The following is a 26,146-nucleotide window of genomic DNA, read 5'->3' as shown; positions in this document are numbered from 1 at the left end:
GGCCAAATTCACTAGCACATTTATTTTCAATTGGATACACCATTCTGGTATACCACTTGGGAAAGAAATAACATCCTAAAGAAATGTTTTAAAATCATGTTTAGGACTTCAAAGTTTACTATCATCTTCTAACCTCAATCTTCACCTATTTCCCTAAATGCCTATTATCCTTCTTCCCATGTAAACATACAACTCTATGAGGTTTTTTTTGGTTTTGGGGGTTTATTTTTGTTTTCTGTTTTTGTTTTTCTGACAAAGTAAGAGGCCTTAATGGGAAGGAGTGCCCAGGCATAGAGTAGCAGGATAAGGGAACACAGGAGGACTGCTCTGCCACATGGCTTGCCATCTCCAGTTTTATAGTGATAGGGTTACTTTCCGAGTTGTCTCTGGCCAATTACTCCTGGTGGCGCTCACATGACTCAGGCAAGATGGATTCCAGCAAGAAGGATTCTGGGAGGTTGGGCGGACTGACATCTCCTCTCTCCTTTTGACCTTTCCCGAATAACATATAATATTATGTACATAAGAATTCTAAAGGGTAATGTCCAAATAATTTATTTTGCATATCAATTAGACCTGACATTTTGTCTAAACTGGCAAACCTCACTGAAAGACACAAATAAATGTGAACAGCAGCTTTTATCTGAAATAATATTATATTGTCACATAAAACTAGAAGCTAACAGCACTTTGAAGGCCATATTATATTATTCTCTTGCAGTAAGTTATATGTAAAAGGCTGAGCTTGTAAAACAGAGGGTTTCCATTGCTGCAGAAACATTAATCTCTGTTCTTCTGTTACAAGTTCTTTCATCTCTCTACCTCCCCATGAATTCCTGGACTTTACCTATACAGGTCAGACTGTAATATAATAACAAAATTAAAACCAGCTTTTCCAAAAATCTGGGAGTAAGAACATGAGAACATGCCAGAAGGAGAACTCATCAAAATCAATATAAATAACACTATTAAAAACACATTAAGAGTAAGAAACTCTCAGGTTTTCCTGTGATCATTAGTTATAACAAATGAAAATATAAAAGCCAGAAGTAAGTAAAGAGAAATCATTTATCAAATGCACACTCACAACTTTCAGGCCACTCTAATTCAGAATCAGAGGGAGGATAAAAATTGTTTGGTCAAGAATAGAGTAGAGCTAAGGATGAGTGCAGGCAGAGGAAAATTAATTCAGGTCAACCCTACATCGAATTTTTAGCTAAGCTGAAGAGGACTCAGGTGGTATAGGACATTCCAACCTGCAAAGTTAATATCACTTGCCAAAGATGTGGAAGAAAGGGGGCATGCTTTGTTTAATAAATTGTTAGAACTCCCATGTGGCTGAAGGATAAGGCATGTGGAGATGTAGTTTGAGGTAAGAGAAAAATGTGTTGTCTACTAATCTTATTTACTGGATGTATGTATTTTGGCTCATAGGTTTTAAAACCTCCCATGTTTACCTCTCCCTGTTCTTCATTTATTCCAGTGTCCATGACCTGCCCTATCATGTTGGTGAGTTCATGGTATACAAAAGACTTGACTCCGTTCTCAAATCACTGTCTCACAATTATACCAATAAATGAGATTTTGCCACCCTTTCCCTGACTCTATCAGTTTATTATAATGCTTTCACAGGTACAATTAGGTGAGCTCTGCAACTGTAGCCTTGGATGGATGAATTTAAAAGTGTTTATTTTTTGGAGTGCAGCTTTATTTTTCTAGACTCTTAACCAGTGAGAACATTAAATATTTCCTTAAGATAAAGCATCAGTTTACAATGTCATCAAGTGATATTCTATTTGCATAATTAGTTTTAATTAGATAAGAGGATAAATAAATGTTCGCTTCTGAGGCATTCTCAAAAGACACATGAAGATTATTTTTATTATTTTATTAAACTGTGTGCTATGTTAATACTGTTAATGAGCCCAAATATGAGCAGACTAGTCTCCTACTTCTTTCCAAATTTTGACATGGAACATTGTACTAAGAACTGAATGGATGTCAAATATATTTAGGTCTGCAGATCGACTGTCTTAACCTCGTTCAATTTGTCTCCTTGCCATAGTACTGAAAAGCATACCTCGCAAAAGAACAAGTATAGTAAGAATTCTTTCAGCTATTTCATGGGAACACAGGAGAGCTCAAAATCAAATCTAATCTTGGCTCTACTAAAGCCCTGCTAGGTATTACTGGGAAGTAGAAGGAAGGACCGAATGAAAAGCCTAGCAGAGCTCTTTTGTTGCAGAATCTTATCATACCTAAGCCAAAATAGAATGCCTAACAAAGAATGACAACAATTTTTCATCCTTTTTAATGAGAATAACATGCTCAATAAACTGCATTTTTAATTATCTTTTTTCAGATGTATATATTACATTTCAGTTAAGGGTTCTTAAATTTAGGGCCAGAAAGTTGGGTTTCTATTCAAAGGAGTATGTTGAAGAAGTCATTTGTAAATGTTTAGATAACACCACCATCATTCCTTACCAACATTCTCTGTCTCCTCTTGTCTTTCTTATCTCAGTAAGTGAAATGATCATTCCTCATACAACCTTTCAAGCCAGAAACTTGGTAGCCCTCTTTGGGTTCTCCCTCTGTCTTACTCACTTACCCAATGAATCTCTAACTCCTGTCAATTGGTCCTCATTGTCACTATTGTCATTCACTACTGGAGTCAGTACCACCGTCATCTCTCATCAGAATCAACAGAATAACCTCACATTTCCAGTCTTGAAGCATCTAGTTTATTCTTAAATGCAGGTGGCAGGTCATTTCTCCCTTCATTCCTCTAAGATTAACTTAATTTTACCCTTACTACATCAGAGAAATTCCAAACTCCTCGTAACCATGCCATCCTCATCTTCTCCAGATCAGGATGAGCTGCCAACTACATATTATCGTTTAGATATGTATGTTCCAATCATACTGAACTAGGCCTTTGTGCTAATGTTTCCTATCTATAATAGTATCTTTCTTTTTCTACCTCTATGCTTGGCGAACTACTACTTGTCTGTCAGGTCCCAGCTTAAATGCCACTTTTCTTCAGGAGCATCTTTTCTGACTCTCCAAGACTGGGTTGACACTCTCTCTACATGCTCCATAGTACTTTACACTCACTTTTGTAATAGGTGTTGTCAGTATTACATTTTTGCTGCACAAAATTGCTTTTATGTGGGCCTAGGTCATGAGATGGCCAATGACATGAATAATTAAATCAGAGATACTGGCCTAATCCAATGAGGATTAAATTCTCTTTTTGGAAATTCAAACTAAAAGGCAAGACAAGTGCCAGTTGCTGGTTACTGCTGTGGTTAAGAGCAGTGGTGTACAATTCAGGCTGGCAGTAACTTACAAAGTTAATGAGCAAAGAAAGCTGTTGGAAAGTTAGAGAAGAATCAAAGAAGAATGAGGCCAGGGGAAAGAAAAAAAAATTCCTGGTATCGTTATAACCAAGGTCCAGTACTCAAGAGCATCCTTAGATTTCCACAAGAATTGTGTATTCTTAAAATATCACTCTTACAGTTAGCACTCCCCCTCAAATACACACACACACCTGCACACACACAAAGGCATATGTTAATTACCATTTTATAAATAAAGCTCTTGCCTCTTTGGGTGCAGGGAAGAGGTATCCTCTAGCAAACATTTGCCACACTGTACCCTTTTTGTCTCCCAACACTGATCTAGAGATTAATGTTTGTGAGTTCTCCATCTTTGCCATCCTGCACTTAGTGCAGTATCCAGCATGTATCTGCACTCAATCCTAAATTGAAAAAATAAGTGAGGGCAAGGATGAATGACTGAATTTAATAATTCAGACTAATTTTAAAGGCTGACTTTTGTTTAAAGCAATAAAAAAATCAAAGGGAGTTTTCTCCTTGCTTTAATTATCATAAAGCATTCTCATCTGTAAATATAAAAAACCCAAGAATGAGAGAAAATGAAAAAAAAACAGTGATGGCAGAGTTGGATGTCATTCATCAAGAGGACTCAGAATACACAAGCTCCTCGTAAAAGCATTTTGGCTCTTGCAAAAGGTAAGCTTAAAAATGAACACAGGGTAGAGTTTTTATGACTTGTCAGGAAAGAAATGTTTTAACTGTACTCAGAGAATACTTGCATGAACCCTGCACACTATATGCATGGCTTGCAGGAGGGTTATTTGTAGATCATCTCAGTGAATGTTTTTATGCAACTGCATGAAAATCACAATTAAAGTCAGGAAAATACTGATAAAGAACACATTAAAATTCCTTTAGCTTCAAGGAAAAGTCTTGATATTTAGTCATTAATTGTGCAGGCTGCCCTCAGACTTCCTTCTGCTGTAATATGGTAAAGAGAAACATGTCTTCTGAGAACAATGTTTTTTAATTCTTTATGCTTTGCTGCTCTACTGTGAAGTCCTAATTCCTGTGAATCCAAACACTCGTTAACTCTCAAGAACTGCTATTAGCTATCTGGAGTCAAATGAATGTAAAGGGGAAAAAAAGGGCAAAATTTAATTTCAAACAAATAAAAGGGGTTTTGTTATGTTGTTAAGGCTGTGTTTGTTGGGTTTCTATTAGCTTGTTTGGCTCTCTATAGAATAGTGGTTAACTTTTTTTTAAGTAATATGAATTTTATTTTCCAATCAAAGACTGCATTAATATCAGTCTTTATCATTTCTATTTTTTCTGAGTTTTCTGTATCTTATCTTGTTTCTATAACAAAGTGTTGTTTTTGTTTTAGAAAGACAGGGGAAGGAAGGGAGGAAGCTGGAGTTCATTGACATTTCCTTGTTTGAATTCTTCCATGTCTTTTCAATTTGAAGAGCTCAGGGTAATGTGGTATCTCTTAATTTCATTTTTAATACCGGTCCAAGTGTTCTAGCTATATGTAACATCTTCTATATCAAGAAGGATTATGCCCCTGTAACATTTACTTCGTCTTCTTTATTCTTTCCATAGGGAGCATCTGAAGATGACCTTCAGTTGCTCTCTATCTTACTGATAAAATTACTTTTGCACAAAAGCAACTTTCAGAAAGTATTGCCTCATTATAACAGATTAACATGATTCTGTAGGCTCCTTTTAAACCATATGACATTTACCTCAGTCTTCATTACAAGATAAAGTAAAGGTTGCCTTGTACCCTCAATTTTGTCTTTGTTCAAAACAGAATATAATGCAATTTTCCTATTTGTAAGTTGATAGGAAAATGTGACAATCTCATTACTACACTGTAACCTGCCACATACGTAACAAAAAGTAAAAGCTAGTAATATAGAAAAACCTTATTAAGCTATAAAATTTGGGGAATGTATAAATTCAGCCAACATTTTAGCTAAAGTTCTACAGGAAAAACTACTGTAATTGACTGCTATTCTGAATTTTTGTCACAAGACAGAATTGCCAGCAAGTTTGTGTGTGTGTGTGTTTGTTACAGTTGCTGATTTAAACATTTATAACATCTACTCAAAAATTAACATTCATTTCTAGATTTCTTCTTCACTATACTAAAAATTGTGAAGAACATATATGCATTTGAGTAAATTAAATATTAATTTCATATTGCTACTTTATAATATAAATCAAAAGCCAATATCATGAAAATTGTGTGACTGCTGAAACACATTTTGTGAAAAATATAAATGCACTCAATTTATAGAATTTCATGTTTGAAATGGTAATGCAAAATAAAACAGAAAATAAAAAATGAAGTGCTTAAAGAATGTTTACTATACATTTTACCGGATTTTTCTGAACACATTGGTGTCAATTCTACATGCTTATGTAGAAATACATGCACTTGCCCACCACCACTGCCCCTCCATCATCACCACCAGGGAAGAAATGCTAATCTTAACTGAAAGAGTCTATGCCACTGATTGAACAATGTGACTGACTGGACAGAGCCACTGTCCAAAGTCACCATACCCCTACTCTTGCTATGGGGCCGCAGGAATTGAAGAGTTAGGTTTAAAAGCAGGTCTCTTCAATCTCAAATTGATCAAAGGGTGATGCATCATCCTTAGTCCCTGAACTAAAACACAGTATCCCAACTTATTTTACCAGAGAGTTCTCTAATGGGGCTTAGAAGATAAGCTTAGCTAATATAGTAGCATTTCACATTCCTTTGCCAGTATTTCCTATATAATTATTAAATTATGGTGTAGGAGAGGTGTGTTTTGGGACAAGGCTTGATACTCATGGTTCCACCTGCCAAATGCTTTTCAGCCTTTTCCATGTTGTGACACACAAAGTATTATAAATATAATATTTACATAAATAATATACAAATATATAAATAATAAGTATATAAACATTATATAATATAATGTTTGTATATATTATATTACTCATATTATATTGCCTGAGGGAAATTAGAGGGATAAGCGTGTCTGTATGGAGTTTGGTGAGTAAAAAAATTACACTGCCTAAATATCATGTAAAGATAAAAATATATATACAAAGTATCGAGGAAAAGAATAGTATTGAATTTTGTGCAAATACTGTATAATATTCCTCACTGGAACTTCAAGGGCTGGATGTTACTCACTGTATTTGCCAGCTGCAGAGACAATATTATAAAGCACTTTCCAACATTTTCATAAGAAAATTAGGTTACTTCTGTAACCATCACTTTTCTATCAGGTTTTATGCTTTAAATGACTATACACAATTCATAACCAGAATGTTTTCACCACAATCTCCTCAAAAGTCTTGGTAGTTTCCATTGATGTGAATTTTTTTTCAAACAAGCAGATGATCAGAAATGTTAAAATGTGTCTTTTACAACCATCCAAATTTTACAACCATTGATGTTGTCACTAAGTAATTTTAAACTTCCCATGATAATGAGAAGATATTTCAAACCCAATCAGAAATTTAAAGTCAAATATTCTGAGATAGTGATGAGGCTCTAATGTAAACAAGCATGCACTGTTCAACAACAGGCCAGGATATCACTGGGTGCAAACATCAGCCACAACGAGTGGATGCAGACACTAAGTATATGAGAAGACACATTTGGGCCACTGCCTGGGACTGAGCCTCCCAGGAGCCCCTGCCCAGCCACCCCCAGCCCTCTTTCCCCACCGCTGGCCGCACCTTGGGCTGAGATCTGAGCTCCTTGGGCACCTGGACCACGAACTCCTCTGGTAGCTCCACGGGGCCCTTGTCCACGATGAGCAGTGGCGCGCTCCGCAGCTGGCTGCTGAAGGAGATGTCTGGGAGGTAGAGCGCCTCCTGGGCTGCGCTCAGCATGTCGCAGTGGAGCAGCGAGGGCTGGATGTCGCTCACTGTGCTTGCCACCTGCGGGGACCGCAGGGCGCACCATCAGACTCCACTCAGCTCAGGCCGGCCTCAAAGGAGCCCTGTTAGGGGCTGTTCCCAAGGCTGCTCTCTGCTGCAGGCCATAGGCCCAGGACTCCACCACCCCAGGCCCCATAGACAACCCTGGAGCTGAGGAGATCATATCTCCTGGTCTCTAGTGTGATACTGACTCTGTAGTTAATCACGATCTTAAGTAAGCAAAAAACTTCATCCTGATTCCTAACAACGATTAGAAAATTAAATATAATTACTGAAAGCAGAAAAAGCTACCTGAAGAAATATAAAGATTATTTATATTCGTTATAGATTCACAGCATTCTGTTCTGATTTATGGGCACTAATGTCTGTGTCAATAAAAATATCGGTTATTGAACTAAATATTTACACACGAAAAGCTTAATAAAGTAATGGGTGAAGAAAGTTTCAGAAAGGTTTTTTTTTATTAGTTTTGTTTGTTGTATTATTACACTTACATGGATTGTTTTATATTTATTTATATGTTTCAGGTCATTTAACATTTTTGGAAAGATGTACTAAGGTCTGTGATGGACATTAGGGTGAAAAGGATATACGTACATTTTTGCCATTTACATACACAGTGATTTTACTGACAAATAGTACATATTACATAAATGAATAAATATGGAAGACCAAGACAATAATGAAAAAAAATTGTACACACATGACTATTTTTTAATATTCACAAAACAGTCATACATTATATGCTATGAAAAACAGAGTGATATAAGTACAGGATTTGGGGGGGTGTGACTTGGTACAGATACATATTTCTCTACACTAATTGCAACTAGTGTAATAAATAGGAGTGATAATGAAAATGTTCCTGCTAACAGAAAGAAGAAGACTTTACAAGGAAAAACACTTTGCTTTACACAATTATTTTTAACATATTATAACATGCATATTAAAAACATGATAATAATGCTATATGGCTACCATTCAACAGTCAGGAGAGAAACTAAGAAATTCGATATAGCAAGAGAACTTTAGCTCATCTTTCTAACACTAGAAGTTTATACAGTAGTGCTACAATTTCTTGATATATAAAATATTTGCAAATTAAGAGTGAAAAACATGTTCTCCTCCAAATCACAACAAATGATATAGCTCTTATAGAAAACAAAAATGATATTAAGAAATCTGTCAAACAATCCATCTACAATGAAGAAGTTTAGAATATAACTTTAAGGCATCGCCCTGAAACAACACTTTTATTTGAACTCATTATAATGTATGTGTACTAAAATATCTAGGCAAAAGGTCATCTGAATGCTATTTAGATAGTTCATGTGAATGATAAAGTGTCAAAGAAGGAAACAAGTTTTAAGACCAAAACAGCTGTGAAAATTAAAATCTCTAAGTAATTACCTCCAGTGGCATCTTTTCTGATCTTCTAACTTCCAAAATATTATTTCTCCTTGTTACCCAAAATGACAATATGACTAATTTCTTTTATTATTTTTGCATGTATATATACAGGTATGTTTTCCCTAACATCTTTTTAACTGCTCTACAGAAGGAAATTAGGAAAAGATTATAAAGCTATTATTTATCTTGCAATCTTCAGTTATAATAACGTTGAAAGATTTCACCCTCAGCCAAATTAACATATAAGGACATTTGGAGTGATAGAACATGCATTTCCTTGTTCATTCATTCAACAAATATGTTTGAGTTTCCATTATATGTCAGGTCCTCTTCTAGGTGCTGGAGATTTTGGTGAACAAAACAGATCACATACCTACTTTAATGAATCACCCACTCTTGTGTGGGAAATAGAGAATATGAAAATACATAAATAATTTTAATACCATATAGACATGAGTACACAGAAAGTTTAAGTAGGGTAATAGCTAAAGGCTACTCTGTTTAGGTTCTTATCGAAGACATACCTACAGGAGTAAAATTTAAACTGAGATCTCAAAATACTGGACTTTTCTAGTCATACAAAAATCAGGAGTAAAGAGCATTCCAGTCTGCTGCAAAGGCCTCAGGCTGGAACCACTTTGGGTCTGATCAATGAGAAACAGCACAATGGCCAATGAAGCTCTGTGTAGTGTAGTGCAATGGGAGAAGAACGATCTTGAATGAGATCAGCGAGGGTTTTGTAAACCAGGGTAAGGAGTTTTGTAAACCAGGGTAAGGAGTTTAGTCTGGGGACAATCAACCATCTGTTTAGGATACTGAATAAAGCTCCTGGGAAAAAAACACTAGGGCAAGACTGGGAAAAAGACATAGGATTAATGATCTCTACTGAACTAGAGATCAATTATTTCAGGAAAGGTCAGTTGCTAGTGTAGGCAAAGAATTATAATTGATTTAAAATGCATATAGAGTGGAATCACCATCAGCTGAATAATATAATAGTGTCTGTATTAAATGAAAGAATCTCAGCTTAAACAAGAAATAAACAAAAATGCTCGAACTGTAACTAGAAAGCAAGGGGTAGGGACCTAGAAAGAATAGGTCTGGATCAGAGAATAAAATGATTTCGTGAGGTAAGACTGAAGAAAACAAAAATATCAGGAAGTTAAGCAGACTTTCAAATTAAAGGACATTTGACTCCAAGGTGTTCCATGAAGCTGGAGTATCTTATGTGTCTATAGATCAGACTCTCCTTTAAACTGATCATCTCTGTAAAAGGAATCCAGAGTCATCGACCACTGGAAGCAAAAGTGGAGGGGATGTTACACGGCGCATATGGAGAAGGACTGTTAGAACAGAGCCAAAAACTTAATTTTTGTTTTAAAAAATATTGTATATGTTATACTTTAGGTACTGTATAAATTCTGGGGAAATATTTATTCTAGTATAAATATAAATCTAATTTTTGAAGCTATTACAAAAATAAGTCTTCAAGATAAACATCACAGTTATAAATCTGGTATTCCATTAAAAGCATGGAATCTCAAGTCTGGAAAGAATCACTCAACTCACACAATAGATAATAACCCTTAGAACATCCCTGCTAAAAATCTCCAAGTTTCACATGAGGAGACAGCGGTCACAAACATTCTGGTTTTGGGCCACCGATTCTGTTTGCAGCAACAAATTCTTCCTTATGTTGAAAAAGGTGTGATATCTATACTCTGGCATTCTCCACCCACTTGTCTAAATTCAATACAAATGGGCTACGTGCAAAACATATGAAGCTACTCCTAGAAGGCACTTGTCTTCAGATATCTAAAGACAGCCTTCACATCCTAAATGTTTCTTTTCTTCTCCAGATTCATAAGGGGAAGGGCTTTTTTCAAATTAACTATGAAAAATACCCCACAATGTTGTAACATTATCTGTACTTAGAAGGTAGCCCCCTTATGCTCCCCACCCATCTCCATTTGAGACCACATTTTCAAACTTTGTTGTATGTAATTTTAAGATGTCTCAAAGGTAATTTTGGTTCTGGGGCAGGAAGTAATGATGAGACCAATACATCTTGTTCTTCTTTCTTTCTATCCTTCTTCAGAAAGAAAAACTTCATACTTAACTTCTTTAAAAAGTATATATCTGATTCAGATTTCATTTTTTTAAACGAGAGATACACTATTTTTTTTTAAATTTGAGTGGCTTTAATCATAAATAACACTAAAAGTTCATCATAAGTAATGTGAGTTATTTCCATACTTGAATTGTCCACATAATTACCTCATATTCAGATATTTTTACTATTTAAACACTTCAATTCTGCTTTCCTAGTAGGCAAGCATGAAATATAAAAATGAATATTTCACAATCTACTGAAATGATCAAAATATTTCCCCTATGTTCATGTGTAGTCTCCAAACATCAAAGGCCATCAGAATATCAAAGTTCCTGGATATTGGCTGTGGGTGAAGATGAGGCAAGACGTAATAAAAGGAAAAATAATGAACATGTAAGAAGTAAAGTACTTGTGATGGTGGTACCAGAGTTTTCATATTATCTGTGGTGTTCATAATTGAAATAAATATTAAAATATCAGATTTCAATAATATGTGCCTTCAGAGATCAAAACTGATTTATAATTAATAAACATACCAAATAAGCATTGTTTCTAACCAATTTCAACTGCTTCTATTTTCTTGTTCACCTTAGGTGAGTAGGTATGTAATTCAATTATTCAGCTTCTTCCTCTAAACATCCATTGATCACAATAGTGAGCCTGGAACCTAGACACAGCAGTGGGCTTCAGTACTAAGATATTTCTAAGCAGAAATGCTTACAACAAAACATCATCAGAGTGTTATTTATCAGAGTTACAGATGATTTAACATTCACATTCACAAGTCATTCATCTTTGTGTTTTGGGGTAATATTTTACCCTATCTTTTTAATAATTAGCTAATTATGAGCCTTATAGAGTTTAATTATAACATGCAATATGTACTGTAATTATAGCTATGATCTTAACCTACATATTCAATTCTGCCTCACTATTATCTCTTAAATACAAAACTTCTCTATATGCACCTGCCTAATCTTTTGTTCAAATTATCCTTCTTAGAAGGAAATTCTTTCCTCTACTGCTCAGGCTTTCCAAATGACACTCCCAGTATAATGCTTTCCATAATTTTCCTAAACAGTCCACTATTCATATAATCAGCAACAAATTTCACACTACTTCCTTTCTATTATCTACTAAAATCTAAAATTTTAATTCAACTTTTAAATTAAAATTTAAATCTTCTAAATATTTAAAATCTTGATTTCTTTTTTATTTTCAAGATTTAGGTAAATACAGTATTGCTTTCCCTAAATCAAACTTTACAAACTGTACTTCTTTTGTTTTCTTCTTTTGTTTCCAGCTCATCCTTCTATACGCTGCTTTGGTTGGTCTATTTCTAATTTAAATCATAGGTTTATAAAATAAGCAATTCTCAGTTGGTTATTAAAATGTCTTTGCAAAAAGTCTCCATGAGCTGGTTAAGGAATTTTGATTTGAGTTTCTCTTCTAACAACTATTCAAAATGTCACTGCATCATTAGATTGCCAGTTCCAAGTGTATTTGTTCATCTTAAAATCACTGATGCTACTACCTATGATTCAAGGGATTGTTATGAGTATTCACTGACCTATTGCGTGCAAAAGTATTCAGCTAACTGCAAAATGCTACATAAATGCTAGAAATTATATTGAAATACTTATAACAACAAATGATTGATTGATACATAAATGTCTAATCCCATTCACTCTGTCTATCTATCTATCATCTACCTATCTATCTATCTATCTATCTATAGAAAGAGAGAGAGAGGAAGGGGAGGGAGGAAACAGGAGTGAAAAGAGAGACAGAGAGAGAGAGACTATTGCTTTCATTTCTTTTCTTATAAGTAAAGGTCATTTTCCAAATCTGCTTCCTTATGTATACCTGAAAGGCTCCACCTTTCTCCCAGCACCTTCATTTTGTCCATATAAATAAATTACTACTTTCCGGATTTCTCCTTAAAAGTGAGTGTGACAGCTATGAAATTCCTTTATAGTCTGGATAGTAATCTCTAACAATTGTTATAAACGTTCCAATTCAAGCACCTGACTAAGGATGCCACCAAGTAGAAACTACATCATGCAAGTTCTAACACAGAGAAAAGTCTGATTTAATTCTGGGTCTTCTAGGAAAATGGCTCAGAAGTGATGAATTGTCTACCTGTGTATGATGAAGCAACCTTCATGGTATACATGGATATTATTCAATTTAAGTCAACAGAGTGCTGGGTTATTTGTTTTTTGAAGTGTTGGTATGCCCTATGTGGGTAAGCTATTTTCCCTCCAAACTGCATTCCTTGCTCTTCTCTACAACAGAACCTGTTACAATAAAATAAAACATAGCATGGCTAAATGTTCACCAGAATACTGAACGATCAAGTTATGAAAGCTATATAAGACATCCTGAGACTAGTGGAAGAAGCAAACATTTGTTATGAATAAAGCTAAAGGGAAACAATTCTTAGTGTTAAAAAAAAACAACATTAAATATTATTTTTAATTGTCTTTCAAGTATGACATCTTCCATGTTTTAAAAATATAAGAAATATTGTGGCTTATTCATTGTAATGGTTGCCTGGATTGCAATATTGTAATGTAAGTATCTCAACCATTTGTTAAAATGAGTAAGTGGAGAGTAAAATTTTTGCTACTGATATAAATCTGTAAAAAAAATCAGTTTCTGACAAAGAAACATTATTTTCATTCAAATTAAATAAAATGCCCATTACATATCTTGTTCATCAGAAGAGCGATAACTAATAGTATTTTTTTTTCTTCAAACTAAAACACCTGCCTCTTTGCAAACATAATCAAAGAAATTTCAATTCATGATAACAAAAGAAAAATTCTGGAATTTATTCTTTGGAGAATATGAATTTTATTTTAACTTCTCTTACTCTACTCCCCTTTTAAACGTTATTAAAATTTTAATGGTATAGGAAATGTTTCAGAATGTTGTAAAGTAAATAATTTCTTTAAAAATCTTTGTAACTATAGTAATGGGGCACTTTTCCTTAATCATGTTGCTAATTGTACTTGACATGTGGGGGAAAAAACAGCAAAAAAAAATACATATTTTGACAGAGATCTGTCTTGCTAGTGAGTTCTTTCTCCTCATCCTAAGTTAACCATAACTGGCATCTCTGAAGGTAGTCGAGAAGAATGAAAACTTTTTACGTATTTTTTTCTCGTAGTCAGAGACTTTTACCCTCCACTCCCTCCTCAACACATATACAAAATGAATGCCTAAACGCTGGTTCACAAAAAAGCAGATATGTTAACAGGCTCACGGGTCAAAACGATCGAATATATTATGTTGGTGACACATACAGAGTGTGATTATTATCGGACACCTACTTTTAAAAATCGACATAGTGGTTTTTAATCTGTGCGCAGAGGCACGACATCAAACCTGCCTCTAACAACAGCCTGTGACCCATAAAACATCTGGGCTATCACAGCTCTTCAAACTGTCCTGAGCCATTGTGACTAATATAAAAGACTCCCTTTTAAGTAAATATGTAGTGCTCCCTGGAGGGAGCATCATACCATCCTGTCGCTTTGAATTTTATAAATTATCTGTCTTCATTATTAAATCATGTGCCCTTAAGCTTTGCATGGTTTCACCAACTTCACTATCAAAAGGAATTTTTAAAAAAAGGATCATTGCTAAATAGTCACCACAATTGTTGATTTGTAACAAGAGCTACAGAAAAGAATAGTCCTGATCTAATTCAGGTAGTGTCTATGATCACTACTTTCAAGGTATCTCTAACAGCCTGGAGAGAAGCAGTAATGTGTGAAAGCTGTTTGTTCTTTTATAAATATAGAGGGTTTTTTATTTCCTCTTCATGGTCTAATCATATCTGGATCCTTTTTCCTCATGTCATCTGTTATTTTCTAATGCAACAACAAAATTAATCGGTTTTGAAGTCATCCGAGTCCAAGAAAAAATTAATCGTAAAATGCTATTTTGATTTTGTATATTATTTTCTCTTCGTATTTAATCAAGCAATGATTTCTCTAATTTAGCTCAATGTATTTCTCTCCTTTAATTTCACATTAAACTAATAATATCAAAGTGAGTATACATCTGTCACTCATTATTCAATTCTTTCAAACCTGGGAATAATAGTGAAGACAGGAAATTTTATTGGGCTTATAGTCTAATTAAAAGCAACAGGCTTAACTATGAATAGCTTTTCAACACTGTTTTTTTTTTTTCCCCCTTTTTTGCTGATCTAAGCTTAAGATGTTCATTAGCAACTCATTAAATACTTAGTTACAGTCCAGTGGGTGAGTCTTGAATATAATGATGGAATGTGTGTACAAATGTGTAGGCTCATAATTAGAGAAACTGTCACATTTCGGGATTAAGAATATACAATGTAGTCTTTGAAAAACACTATGGAAAGTAAGTGACCCAAGATGGTGTTGTGTTTTAAATTTTGCTTACTATCCAGGTCATTTGGGTTTTAGTTCTAATTCCTAAAGGTATGTTTTAATGACCACATCTTCCCAAGACTAAATGTGTGAGACTTTGTGTTAGGGCCTTTCTATACATTATTTTACTTAATCCTCATAATATAACAAAGTAGGCCTAATTACCCCTTTAACAAATAAGAAACTGTGATTCAAATTGGTTAAGGTCATGTTTCTTGGAAGTAACAGAACTGGAATTAGACTCTAAGGCTTGAAATCTTTCTACTTCATTCAATAGAACCATGCAAATTAGCATTCTAAAGCAGTTTAGATTGAACAATATTGTAAATTTCAGTTTCTGGGCTTCATTTAAGTATTACTTTCAAATATTGACATCGTCCTTTATTCAGGGTTCCTTAAAACTGTAGGAGATGTTCACAGCATTAACATTTATAAGTCATTATCTTTATTTAGTTTTCCCCTAATCTTTTCTCCCCAAATAGTAATATTTCAGATAAGTACCAAGGGCTGAAATAGTGCAAGTTTACTAGGACCCTTCCCATATAAAACCTCAGGTCCTTTTCCATTTCTTATCTTTTTCTGTCTGTTTGTTTAAAGATGTGATATGAGCAAGTCCAGAGGACACAAATTAAAGTATGTAGATTTGATAGACACAACAAATTGCCTTTCTTGAGATGAATTAAAATAGGCATGGAAAATTTAAAAAATTTAAAAATTTAAAAAAAAAAGGGCTTCCTAGGTGGCGCAGTGGTTAAGAATCCGCCTGCCAATGCAGGGGACACAGGTTCAATCCCTGCTCCAGAAAGATCCCACATGCTGCGGAGCAACTAAGCCCGTGCGCCACAACTATTGAGTCTGCGCTTTAGAGCCCGTGAGCCACAACTATTGAGCCTATGTGCTGCAACTACTGAAGGCCACATGCCTAGAGCCCGTGCTCCACAACAAGAGAAGCCACGTCAATGAGGAGCCCATACACCGCAATGAAGAGTAGCCCCCACTCACCACAACTAAAAGAAAGCCCATGCACAGCAAAAAAGACCCAACACAGCCAATAAAATAAATTAAATAAATAAATAAATAAATAAATAAATAAATAAATAAATAAACAGGCACGGAGTTGCTTGTAGAACATATCAGAGAAAAAGAGTCTATGGAAATAAAAGACTCAATATTTATAATGTAATTTGAGCAATGATACAAAAAAAATGTTTTAAAAAAAGGATTTCCAGAATCTGGAAGGACAAGAATTCAGACTAAAACAAAAATTGAAACATTTCTGGCCACCACAAAAGGTTAATGTTCTTCATGACTTTCTTAAGGAGGAATAATCAGAAATTAACCACCAGAAACCAATGAGTTACCCTGCTGTTTTGTGTATAACTCATGATTATACAGTTCACATATCAGGTTAAAGTTTCAATCATTGTCAAATGCTAGTTTTTGCCATCATAAAAAAAAAAAATTAATGAACTATTTTTAGGAATCAAATTTGTAAGTAAAAGAGGAGGTGGGTGGGGCTAAACAATATATGATTTCAAAGTGAATTTAAAACAGATGAGATTTAAGTGAGTAAATGCAGGTAAAGAGCCACTTTTGGAAAATGCAGTCTAAAGAATTCTTAAATCTAAATATATTCTAACAATGGTGTCCCATTGTGGTCTTTTCTAAAATAGATATTAAGAATACTTAGAAATCAACAATAAAAAATAAAAATTGAGAAATGATTAAATAATATTTCTTCAAGTAAGATATACAAATGGCCAATGAGTACATGAAAAGAAGCTCAACACTATGCAATAGAGAAATGCAAATCAAGATTGGGAGTTTGGGATTGACAGGTACACACTACTATATTTAAAATAAATAACGAAAAAGGACCTACTGTACAACAAACAAATTTGTCTAAATTTCAGTGTGTCAAAAAAAAAAAAAAAACTACAATGAGATACTACTTCATCTTGACACGGATGGCTAAAAGAAAAAAGACCGGCAATAACAAGTGTGAGTGAGAATGCGAGAACCCTCATATAACTGTTTGAAATGTGTAACTGTGCAATTACTCTGGAAAATAGTTTAGCAGTTTCTCAAAATGCTAAACATGGTTATCATGTGACTCAGCAATTCCACTCCTAGGTGTATACCCAAGAGAGGTAAAAACATGTCCACACAAAATCCTGTACAAGAATTCTCCTAACAGCATTACACAAGTTAGCCAAAAAGTAGGAATAATCCAAATTTCCATCAACTGATAAATATAGTGTGGTATATTCATAAAATAGAATGTTATTTGGAAAGAAAAAAGAATTAACTATTGATTCATGCTATGATATAGACAAATTTTTAAAATATTATGTTAAATGAAAGAAACAAGTTACAAAAGATAAAAAATTGCATGATTTCATTTATACAAAATGTCTACAATAGGCAAATCCATAGAGACATTGTTTAGTGGTTGCCAGCGACTGAGGAAAAGGGGAAACTTGGTATGCTATAATGGGTATAGAATTTCTTTTTGGAGGATTGATAACATTCTAAAATTGGTAACAGTGATGGGTGCACAACTATGCATACACTAAAATCCACTGAACTAAACACTTTAAGTGAGTAAATTTTATGATATGTGAAATATATCTCAATAGAGATATTTTTAAATCCTGATTTTCACATTTAAAAAGATACCGGTGCATCAGATCTAGTTTTTTTTTAAACTACATGGTATCTTTTATAAATATTTTCTTCTTCCTTTATCACAAAAGGACTACACGTTTCAGACTCATTTATAGATGTGGCTATGAGGCAGAGTTTTAATTAACAAAAGTGGAAGCAAAAGTAATGTGCACTATTTCCAAGCATATCCATAAAAACTTTCCATTGGAATCTTCCCATTGCTTGTTCTTCCTTCCTATAGACAGAAATGGCAATCAACCTCAGAAAGATTTTGGAACCCTTGTGCCATTAGACTGGGTCTCTGAATAACTGTGAGAACAAGAGAATGGCATCCTCTCAGTCCCTACCACATAAACACACGCACACAGACATACAGACACACACACTGTCTGACCAGAAATACCTACCTTGGAATGTTTGGCGAAGAAAATATTCTCTAGAATCCATTATTCACTTTGGAATCTATTGTGACTATAGCCAAAGTTTACCCTATCTAATATATTGTTCAAGAATAGAAATTAAAGTAGGTAACTCAAAGAAGTCTTTCTCCAGAAATTTCATAATATGCAACTGGAAACACACACACACACACAATCTGATCCCTATTTGACTACTTCTTGTCTTAGATATTTGATTTTCTGAGGAGTCATCCCTATCAAATTATAATATAAACATATGGAGTGTAGTAATATTTCAGGGATCTCACTTTTATAATTGATCAATTTGCCTAATTTTGAGATTTTATCTTAATTACTGTACTTTTATAATATATATTTTATGTTCAATTTATTTCATCCTATTACTCTTCATTTTTATTAACTTTTGCTTAACATTCTATATATATATATTTAGAATAATTTTGTTGAATTTTTACATAGAAAAGCTCACATCAGTACTTTGAATGCAGTTGTGTGAACATATACAAAAATTAACTTGGGAATAACTTACAATTTTGCTATTCCTAGTCTTTTCATCAAGGAACACGGTATGTTCCATGTCTTCTTTTATATTTCCCAGTACGTTTCACAGTTTTCTTCTCATAGGTTCCATGTAATTCTCCCTATGATATTTCCTAACTAACTCAGTCATTTCATTGCTGTTTTGGTGGAATCATATATGTATGTGTGAATCCTACATCTGAACTCAGTGCTCTCATTAATTCTGGGAAAGATTTTATTTCTCGAACTTTCTGAGTACATCATTATACTCTTACAAATAATAATTATATCTTCATATTTGAATATTTACTTTTCTACTTATATTTTGTTCATTATTATAGCAGCCAAAATATGTGGAATAGTTTTAAACAAATTGTAGTGATAACAAGTAAGGCTGTGTGGATCGTTTATTACCATTCATTTTAGATAGTTATTAATTAACCTAAAAATGAATCATTCTCAAGAGATTTCCTTCTAGGGGTACAAAGATACAGTCAAATTTTATATACAACCGTGTTACCTTATACTGCCATTTGTGATGGTAATGTACCAATGACCTTCAATGATGAGCCATCAATATATGGTCAGATAAACAATGGTTCATTCATATGACATGTTATCATAATTTTCTGAAACTTTAATGAGAGGCTGGAAATGTCTGAATTTTAAGGTTAAGTCAAAAGTAAAAATATAACTTTTATTTCTATCATTATTCCAACTTTTAAAACCATGTGCACACACACTAACCGCAAAAAAATCTAACAAGCATTACTATTAATTATACCCTGGGTCATAGGATTATTGGATTTTTGCTTTCTGATTTAAATTTGTATGAGGAGAATTATTTTGACAATAAAGTAGGTGACACTGGTAATGACAAACAAACAAACAAATATATGAGACTCTGTTCTTGTTCTCTATCAGAAGCTACAGCCATGATCTCAGGACATTCAGATCACCAAAAACAATAATAAGTGTAGAAGACATGAACACAGGAAGCTTATCAATTGTCATTATGAAGACCTATTTTTGTACAACGAAGTCTGTTACTTTTGTAAGTACAACTAGCATATTTCTTTTGCAAATCCTTAGCTAGCCTAGCTTATTTGATCAAATTCTTCACATATGGGAAGACAGTTATCTATATTTAAAGAAACTGATTCTGCTATGATGGTAATATAGGTTATATTCATAGATTCAAATAAAACAAAAATGTAATTATTAAAATGCAAATATTTGTTTTCAATTTATCAATTAAAAACCTGAAATAGAGAATGAATTAACCCTATTTTTCAACAGGGCCTTATTCTAAACTGTCAAATTAAAAGAGATCATAATATAATATATAGTATCTTATTTGCATGACAAATCAATAAGACTCTTTCCTATTGAGTTTCAATTTTTGACTGGTCATTAAGTAATCATTTTCCAATCAGAATGGACAAAATAAATGTATGAAAAATGTACTATGGCTATTTATATGAAATTATAAATGTAAGAGGACTATTCTTACATGGAGAATGAAAGTAATGCAAAGAAGAGGAAAACAGATACTTAGGTATTTATATATTATATACCAAAATACTTTGAAATTCATTCAACATCAAGTGCATGACGACCATCCTAGTGCAGTCACAGTCTACCCCAAAATCAAGAAATACAAAAAATAAGACATGATCCTAAACTCCCGAAACGGTCACAGTATATAAAATCTGAAAATAAAAAATGCTATTTCACTCTCAAGGTATACACTTGTTACTCATAGAGTATCACTACAATAAAATTCACATATAACGTTTTGCAAGCGTAAAGGCAAAATAAAATGATTTCCCAACTGCCAACCTGCATACCAAATGTGTAGAGAAGGCTCCTAAACACATTCTTACAAAGGAAAGTTGTCAGGCATGCATATTTGTAGTAAATCTTGTGATATTAGAGGCTGCATAGCTAACTTTCAAAATATACATTTTGAATTTTAGTACCAAGCGGCTAATGCAGATGGTGTTGGATGTGTTTGCAGTAAACTCATAATATATCATGATGACGACAAAGATTTTTCTGTATAACATATTTGACCATAAAAATAGTGATATTACTGCAAGTATTACAAATTACCTAGGCTGGGAAACATTATAAAAATTTAAAGGATGATTAATTTCTAAAAATAACAAAGTTAAGCAGGGCTTAGAAGTCAACCTGTCTTTTTCACAATTAATAAAACATGACTTCATAAAAAAAAATTACATGGTAATATGCTATAGTATAAAGTGTAATTTTGTACTTCCTCAAGTTTCATGTGGTTAAAAAATATTTCAAATTATTATTTGAAATCACTGACACATTAAATATTATTAAAACTGTAAAAATAGATTAATAATAAAATGCAAATTACATAAAAAATATACAGTACGCAATGTCTATGCATTTGATCATTGTTTTGTCCCTGCTAAGAACTGTTTATAATAATTAACTTCTTGAACAAAATAAAAAGCAGGTTAGCCTGTAAAGTCCATTAATATATAAATACACATGCAACTTAAATGACAAAACAAAACAAAACAAAAAACAGACTTGCAGAAAAAAGTACACATATGGTGGTCATAGAAGAATTTTTTTAAATTCTACTTTTTTCTTCAAAGGTACCATAAAAAATATTGTTCCCATTTACACACAGTAAGCTCCAATGATCTTGTTTTCTATCTTTTTAATTGTGATACAGTTTCTAAGTACAGTTTAATTAAGATGAGATGCAGTTAAAATATTTGAGCACCCCAATCACCTTCTCAATTCCCAACCCGTTATGGTTTGAGTGACATCCCTCCCAGGACCAGATCTCCTAGTCCAGGTCCTACACTCAACCATGATATTGCTTTACTGCCAATAAGGATGAGTCCCAGGTGCCCATTTTATCACTGGATTTTTGTTTTCTGATTCCCTTCTTTATCCTTGCTCCCAACCACATCAATAAAACAAAAAATCTTTTATCTTCATGCAACACTACATTAGTTAACAGCAAATAACTGGCCATCTGCTTTAGGTGCTTCTCTTTACTTCCGCCAGGTCTCATTGCATTATAGATAAGGATTTTATGGCTGTATAGGAAGGGGGCACAGTCATGGAAAACAGAAAAAGAGAAATACAGAGGTACACAGAGACATAAAATATGGACAGATAAACACAGAACCAGAGACATTTCCTAATTTTAAAATTGTGTGTGTGTGTGTGTGTGTATATATATATATACACACACAATGTGGATATACTAATTAATTTTGTTTTCCTACAAAAACACTGGCCAGACTTTCTAGGATGATGCGGGAGATTATTTAACTAACGTAAACATTATTCAGAATTAATTATTTAGCTTAGTTTCTAATTTTATCCATGTAGAAATCATGCAGAAAATGCATCACTGACAATTATATACTACCAGTTATACACTACTACCACTGACAATTGACAACTGTATACTATACTATTATATACTGACAGTATATACTAAGCATTTATATATTTATACACACACACACATATATATATCAGTTTGATAATAATTTTGTTTAGATACTAGTATTAAAATTTTCTGGCAAAATTTAAATGCTAAGGTTTCAGTAGCAAAAGATTTCAATTCTCAGGGTAAGAATAAGGATAAGTACGCATTTTCCTTATGTAATGCTGAGAGGTTTAGTTCTGTTTCAAGGTAGTTAGGGGTAGGAAAATAAAATATAAAGATTTACTGAATGTCAAGCACAATGTTAGAAGCTATACATATACCATTCCACTCATTTCTTACAATAACCCCACACGGAGTTAAGTATTCATTCTTACAGATGAAAAGTAGGATTACAAACTTTTAAGTTACAGTAAGCTTGAGGGAAGAATTAAGAATCTATTGTTCACTACCATACCTTTAGCAATTAGCACAGTTTTCTGGCTCATAGTCTATGATAAATGATATTTGTTAACCAGTTTACCAAGCAACAGTGGTACAGTGCATGTAGGCAGTAGAGCTGAAATTTTATCTCAGGTTTGTTAAGACTTCAAAGCCCAATCTGTCTGTGGCCAGACATGGAAGAAGCAGGTAATCGACCTTTCTGCCTCACCTGTTCCCAAAGGACCAGGAGAGCTGAGGTGGGATTTTCTGTAGGGAAGAATGGCCTTGATAGGAACCGATTATCTACTGCATTAAGACCAGAGCTCTGGGTCTCCATGCAACTTTAGTCAAGTTCTTTTAACAATTGGTACCTCAATGATTTTACTATAAAAAGTTAATGATAATGATAACAAACAATATTAAACCCAAGAGAACATTGTGCTAATTAACTGTACCAATACACCTAAAGTCCATGGTTATAGAATCTATAGTCATCATTATTATTTTCTCTGGAGAAAAGGCCAGCAATTCAGGTCATACCCAGAGAAGTTAATTCTCTATGGTCTGGAGGACAAATGAAGCTAGGCATCTCAACATCAGCAGGCAAGGAGATGCTATCAGGGGATGTTTTGAAAACAAGAGTACTTCTATCACTGAGACATCCATTTACCTCAGTCCTCCAAGGTTTCAAGCTATATGGTATTCCTTTAAGCCAGGACTGGTGGGGACTCTAAAAATGTCTATCCTATTAGATTTCAGCACTAATCAAAGGTACACACACTCCTCTGTTTATGAGCAAGCTGGATTCCAAAAGGCTACCCATGTGAAGCCCTTTATTTACAAGCCCAAAGTGGTATCACAAAGGCAATGGAGAAAGCCCCTTCTACGGAAGGCAGACAAAACTGATGTGCGTTTTCTGTGGTGCAAAGTTTTAAAATACTTACACAAGGTAATAAGAATAAAGTTTATAAGTGGAAAGCTTCTATACTGTTTAGCCTGATATAGTTTAAAGTCAAGATAATATAAAGTAGTTCACATACTTCTATATACCAGGGTCAATACTCTCTGTGCCCTATCAGGAGTTTTTAAATACTTCTCAGTTACTTGGAGAGACAGTGTGTGTGTTTGTGTGTATATGTATGTGTGTTCAATACAGGCCTCAACTCAAGACCCATGATCTAAGGTTCAGCCGTGTTTGGGGTCCATTGAAATACACAGTTGGTGTCAGTTTTTGGAGACCAGAAATTTCATCTCCGAAAAGGGAGTCTTTCTTACAATGTCTATTTCTGCTATTTTTAACTTATTAGCTCTAACAGTGCAATTTTAACTGACTTTTTATACATGAGTTGTACATACGGGTTTGTTTTTTTTTCTGAATATCAACACCAAATGAAAAAGCTCTCAGGGTTAGGTAATTCCTAGTTGTTACAATTTAATGAAACAAAAATAACTTGTAGGGGCAGATAGTATGATAAAGGAAGTTAACATGTTCAATCACTTAATATCTGTCATGCACTGTGCTAGATTCTTTACAAATGCTATTTATTTAATCTTCAAAATAACATCATGAGTGAGGCATTTTTATAACATTTAAAAGCCTAATTAGAATCATCTTTAGATAGACAGATAATTGGAAAAGCACTTGTTTAAAGTGACATAATTCTTATATTGTCCCATATCACAAAATGTTATATGTGCCCAAGTATGTGAATATGTAAGTGCTACATCAGTATAAGAATTAAGGAAAAATTTTGAAATATTTGACACATTTACTTTGATTAAAAGTACATGGTTGTATTATTTTACTTTCATTTTTTAAAAAAGCACTATCATATAGTGATTTGTTAGAAATAAAGGTGTTAAATCAGGGGAACTTTAGGGAAAATGTCAAAAGAGACAAGTGATCTTATCCAGACTTTATACTGACAGCAGAATGAAATTTATGTTGAAACATGAATATAAGCCAAATTCAGAATCATGTCACTGACAAACTACAACAGATTCCAATAGTAGTCAATTAAAAACCAAAGGTGAACTGAAGAGGCTAAAAATTCATTTCAGCTGCTTGCTAAACTATAATAGTCTGAGACCTCCTAAGCAATGGCAAATACAGCTGTGTCCCTTTTTCTTTGCACTAATTACCATTAATGTATGAGATAGTGACTATATTATGCCATCTTCATCTAAGTGCAAAACCAAATGATAATTAGTAGAAAACTTTAAATTGTGAGAAAGGAACATATATATAGACTTTAATTTGCCAATTTTTAGAGCGATTCAATGAATATTACACTAACTGGTACAGAATTTGTCTTGCTTACTTATTGAATAATTACATGTCTTATAAAATTTGCAAAGGGAGATCATTTCTTAACTACCATATTCACGTTATAAATACCAAGATGTCTAAATGAACAAATTATATAGTCTTTTATACGTTTATTAGCATGTTTCAGAAAAATATCTTTCTGCATATGTTGACATCATTTTGATGGGTTTTTCTTTTTTTGCATTGAAAGGGATATGAGAATTTTGCTTTAACAAGACGTTTAGTTTTTATTCTGTGTGTTAAAGATTAAGCAGGGTAGTCAATACTAAGAAAGAAATGATTACTTGGGTTGGGAAAGTAGACTTCTGGAGTGTTTTCTTTCAAATATGCACACATATTAAAAGTTACTTGTACCTACAAAAATATGTAAATAAAAATAATTTACAATAAATGATATAGTTAATAATTCAAATGATATTCCTTAAGTGTGGTAAAACAAAAAATAAAACATACAAATTTTTTTAAAACTTTGGTTAGATATACATTTTAAATGGTATTTTAAGAAATCAAACTCAAAATCCTATTTATTGCAGCTTAAGATACATTACTTACTGCTACTAATATCTGGTAGGCAAAAGCTGCAAAATCATAGAGCAAAAATTTAGAAGAAAGGGTCTAGTGTAAACAACTGAGACAATATTAAGTATCACACAAAAATATAATCAAAGATCTTACCACGAACTGTCGGTGCTAAGAGCATCATGAAGACTAGTAGCTGTGATGGCCACATGGTCGTGTACTCGGGCATGAGAATGCCTCAAGAGGAGTGTTCCAACTGCAACAAAATAAGTGTCTTTCCGATCCTTCTTCTATATTCCAAGACCGATGATTTCAAAAAAAAAAAAACAAAAAATAAAAATAAAAAAAAAAACTCAAAGGGAAACTTTCTTCAAAACAGAAACACCAATTTCCCAAATCTGAATCCTGCAAATAAGAAAAAAAAAAAGGGTTATCAAACATAGGTTTTCTCATTTGCTTGAAAGTTTCCTTCCTGACAAGAATATCTGTATACCACCTCCCTTCTTCATTTTAATGAATACATGCACATGCATCATACATAAAAACAAGTAAGTAACCTAAAGGACATTATTTATGCATG

General features: G+C 33.5%; 1 protein-coding gene across 1 annotated transcript; it reads right to left on the bottom strand.

Annotated features, from left to right (window-relative positions):
* Positions 1–6,924: 6,924 nt before the first annotated feature.
* On the bottom strand, positions 6,925–25,800 carry LOC130848427 (adhesion G protein-coupled receptor L3-like). Its single transcript, XM_057726913.1, has 2 exons — positions 25,723–25,800; positions 6,925–7,292 (listed from the first exon to the last, which is right to left on the bottom strand). The coding sequence occupies exons 1-2, from the start codon at positions 25,793–25,795 to the stop codon at positions 6,925–6,927; spliced, it is 441 nt and encodes a 146-aa protein (XP_057582896.1). The 5' UTR covers positions 25,796–25,800.
* Between the last annotated feature and the right edge of the window lie 346 nt (positions 25,801–26,146).

This window comes from Hippopotamus amphibius, chromosome 3, assembly GCF_030028045.1.
Source record: "Hippopotamus amphibius kiboko isolate mHipAmp2 chromosome 3, mHipAmp2.hap2, whole genome shotgun sequence".
In the NCBI taxonomy this organism is placed as follows: domain Eukaryota; kingdom Metazoa; phylum Chordata; class Mammalia; order Artiodactyla; family Hippopotamidae; genus Hippopotamus; species Hippopotamus amphibius.
The sequence above is the reverse complement of the archived record's forward strand: the minus strand, read 5'-3'. Positions and strand labels throughout refer to the sequence as shown.

Excerpts from the sequence above, each read along its gene's own strand:
- LOC130848427 (XM_057726913.1), bottom strand. The coding sequence starts at position 25,795 with ATGCCCGAGTACACGACCATGTGGCCATCACAGCTACTAGTCTTCATG. Across the intron at positions 7,293-25,722 it reads CTTAGCACCGACAGTTCGTG|GTGGCAAGCACAGTGAGCGA; the intron begins GTAAGATCTTTG and ends CGGTCCCCGCAG.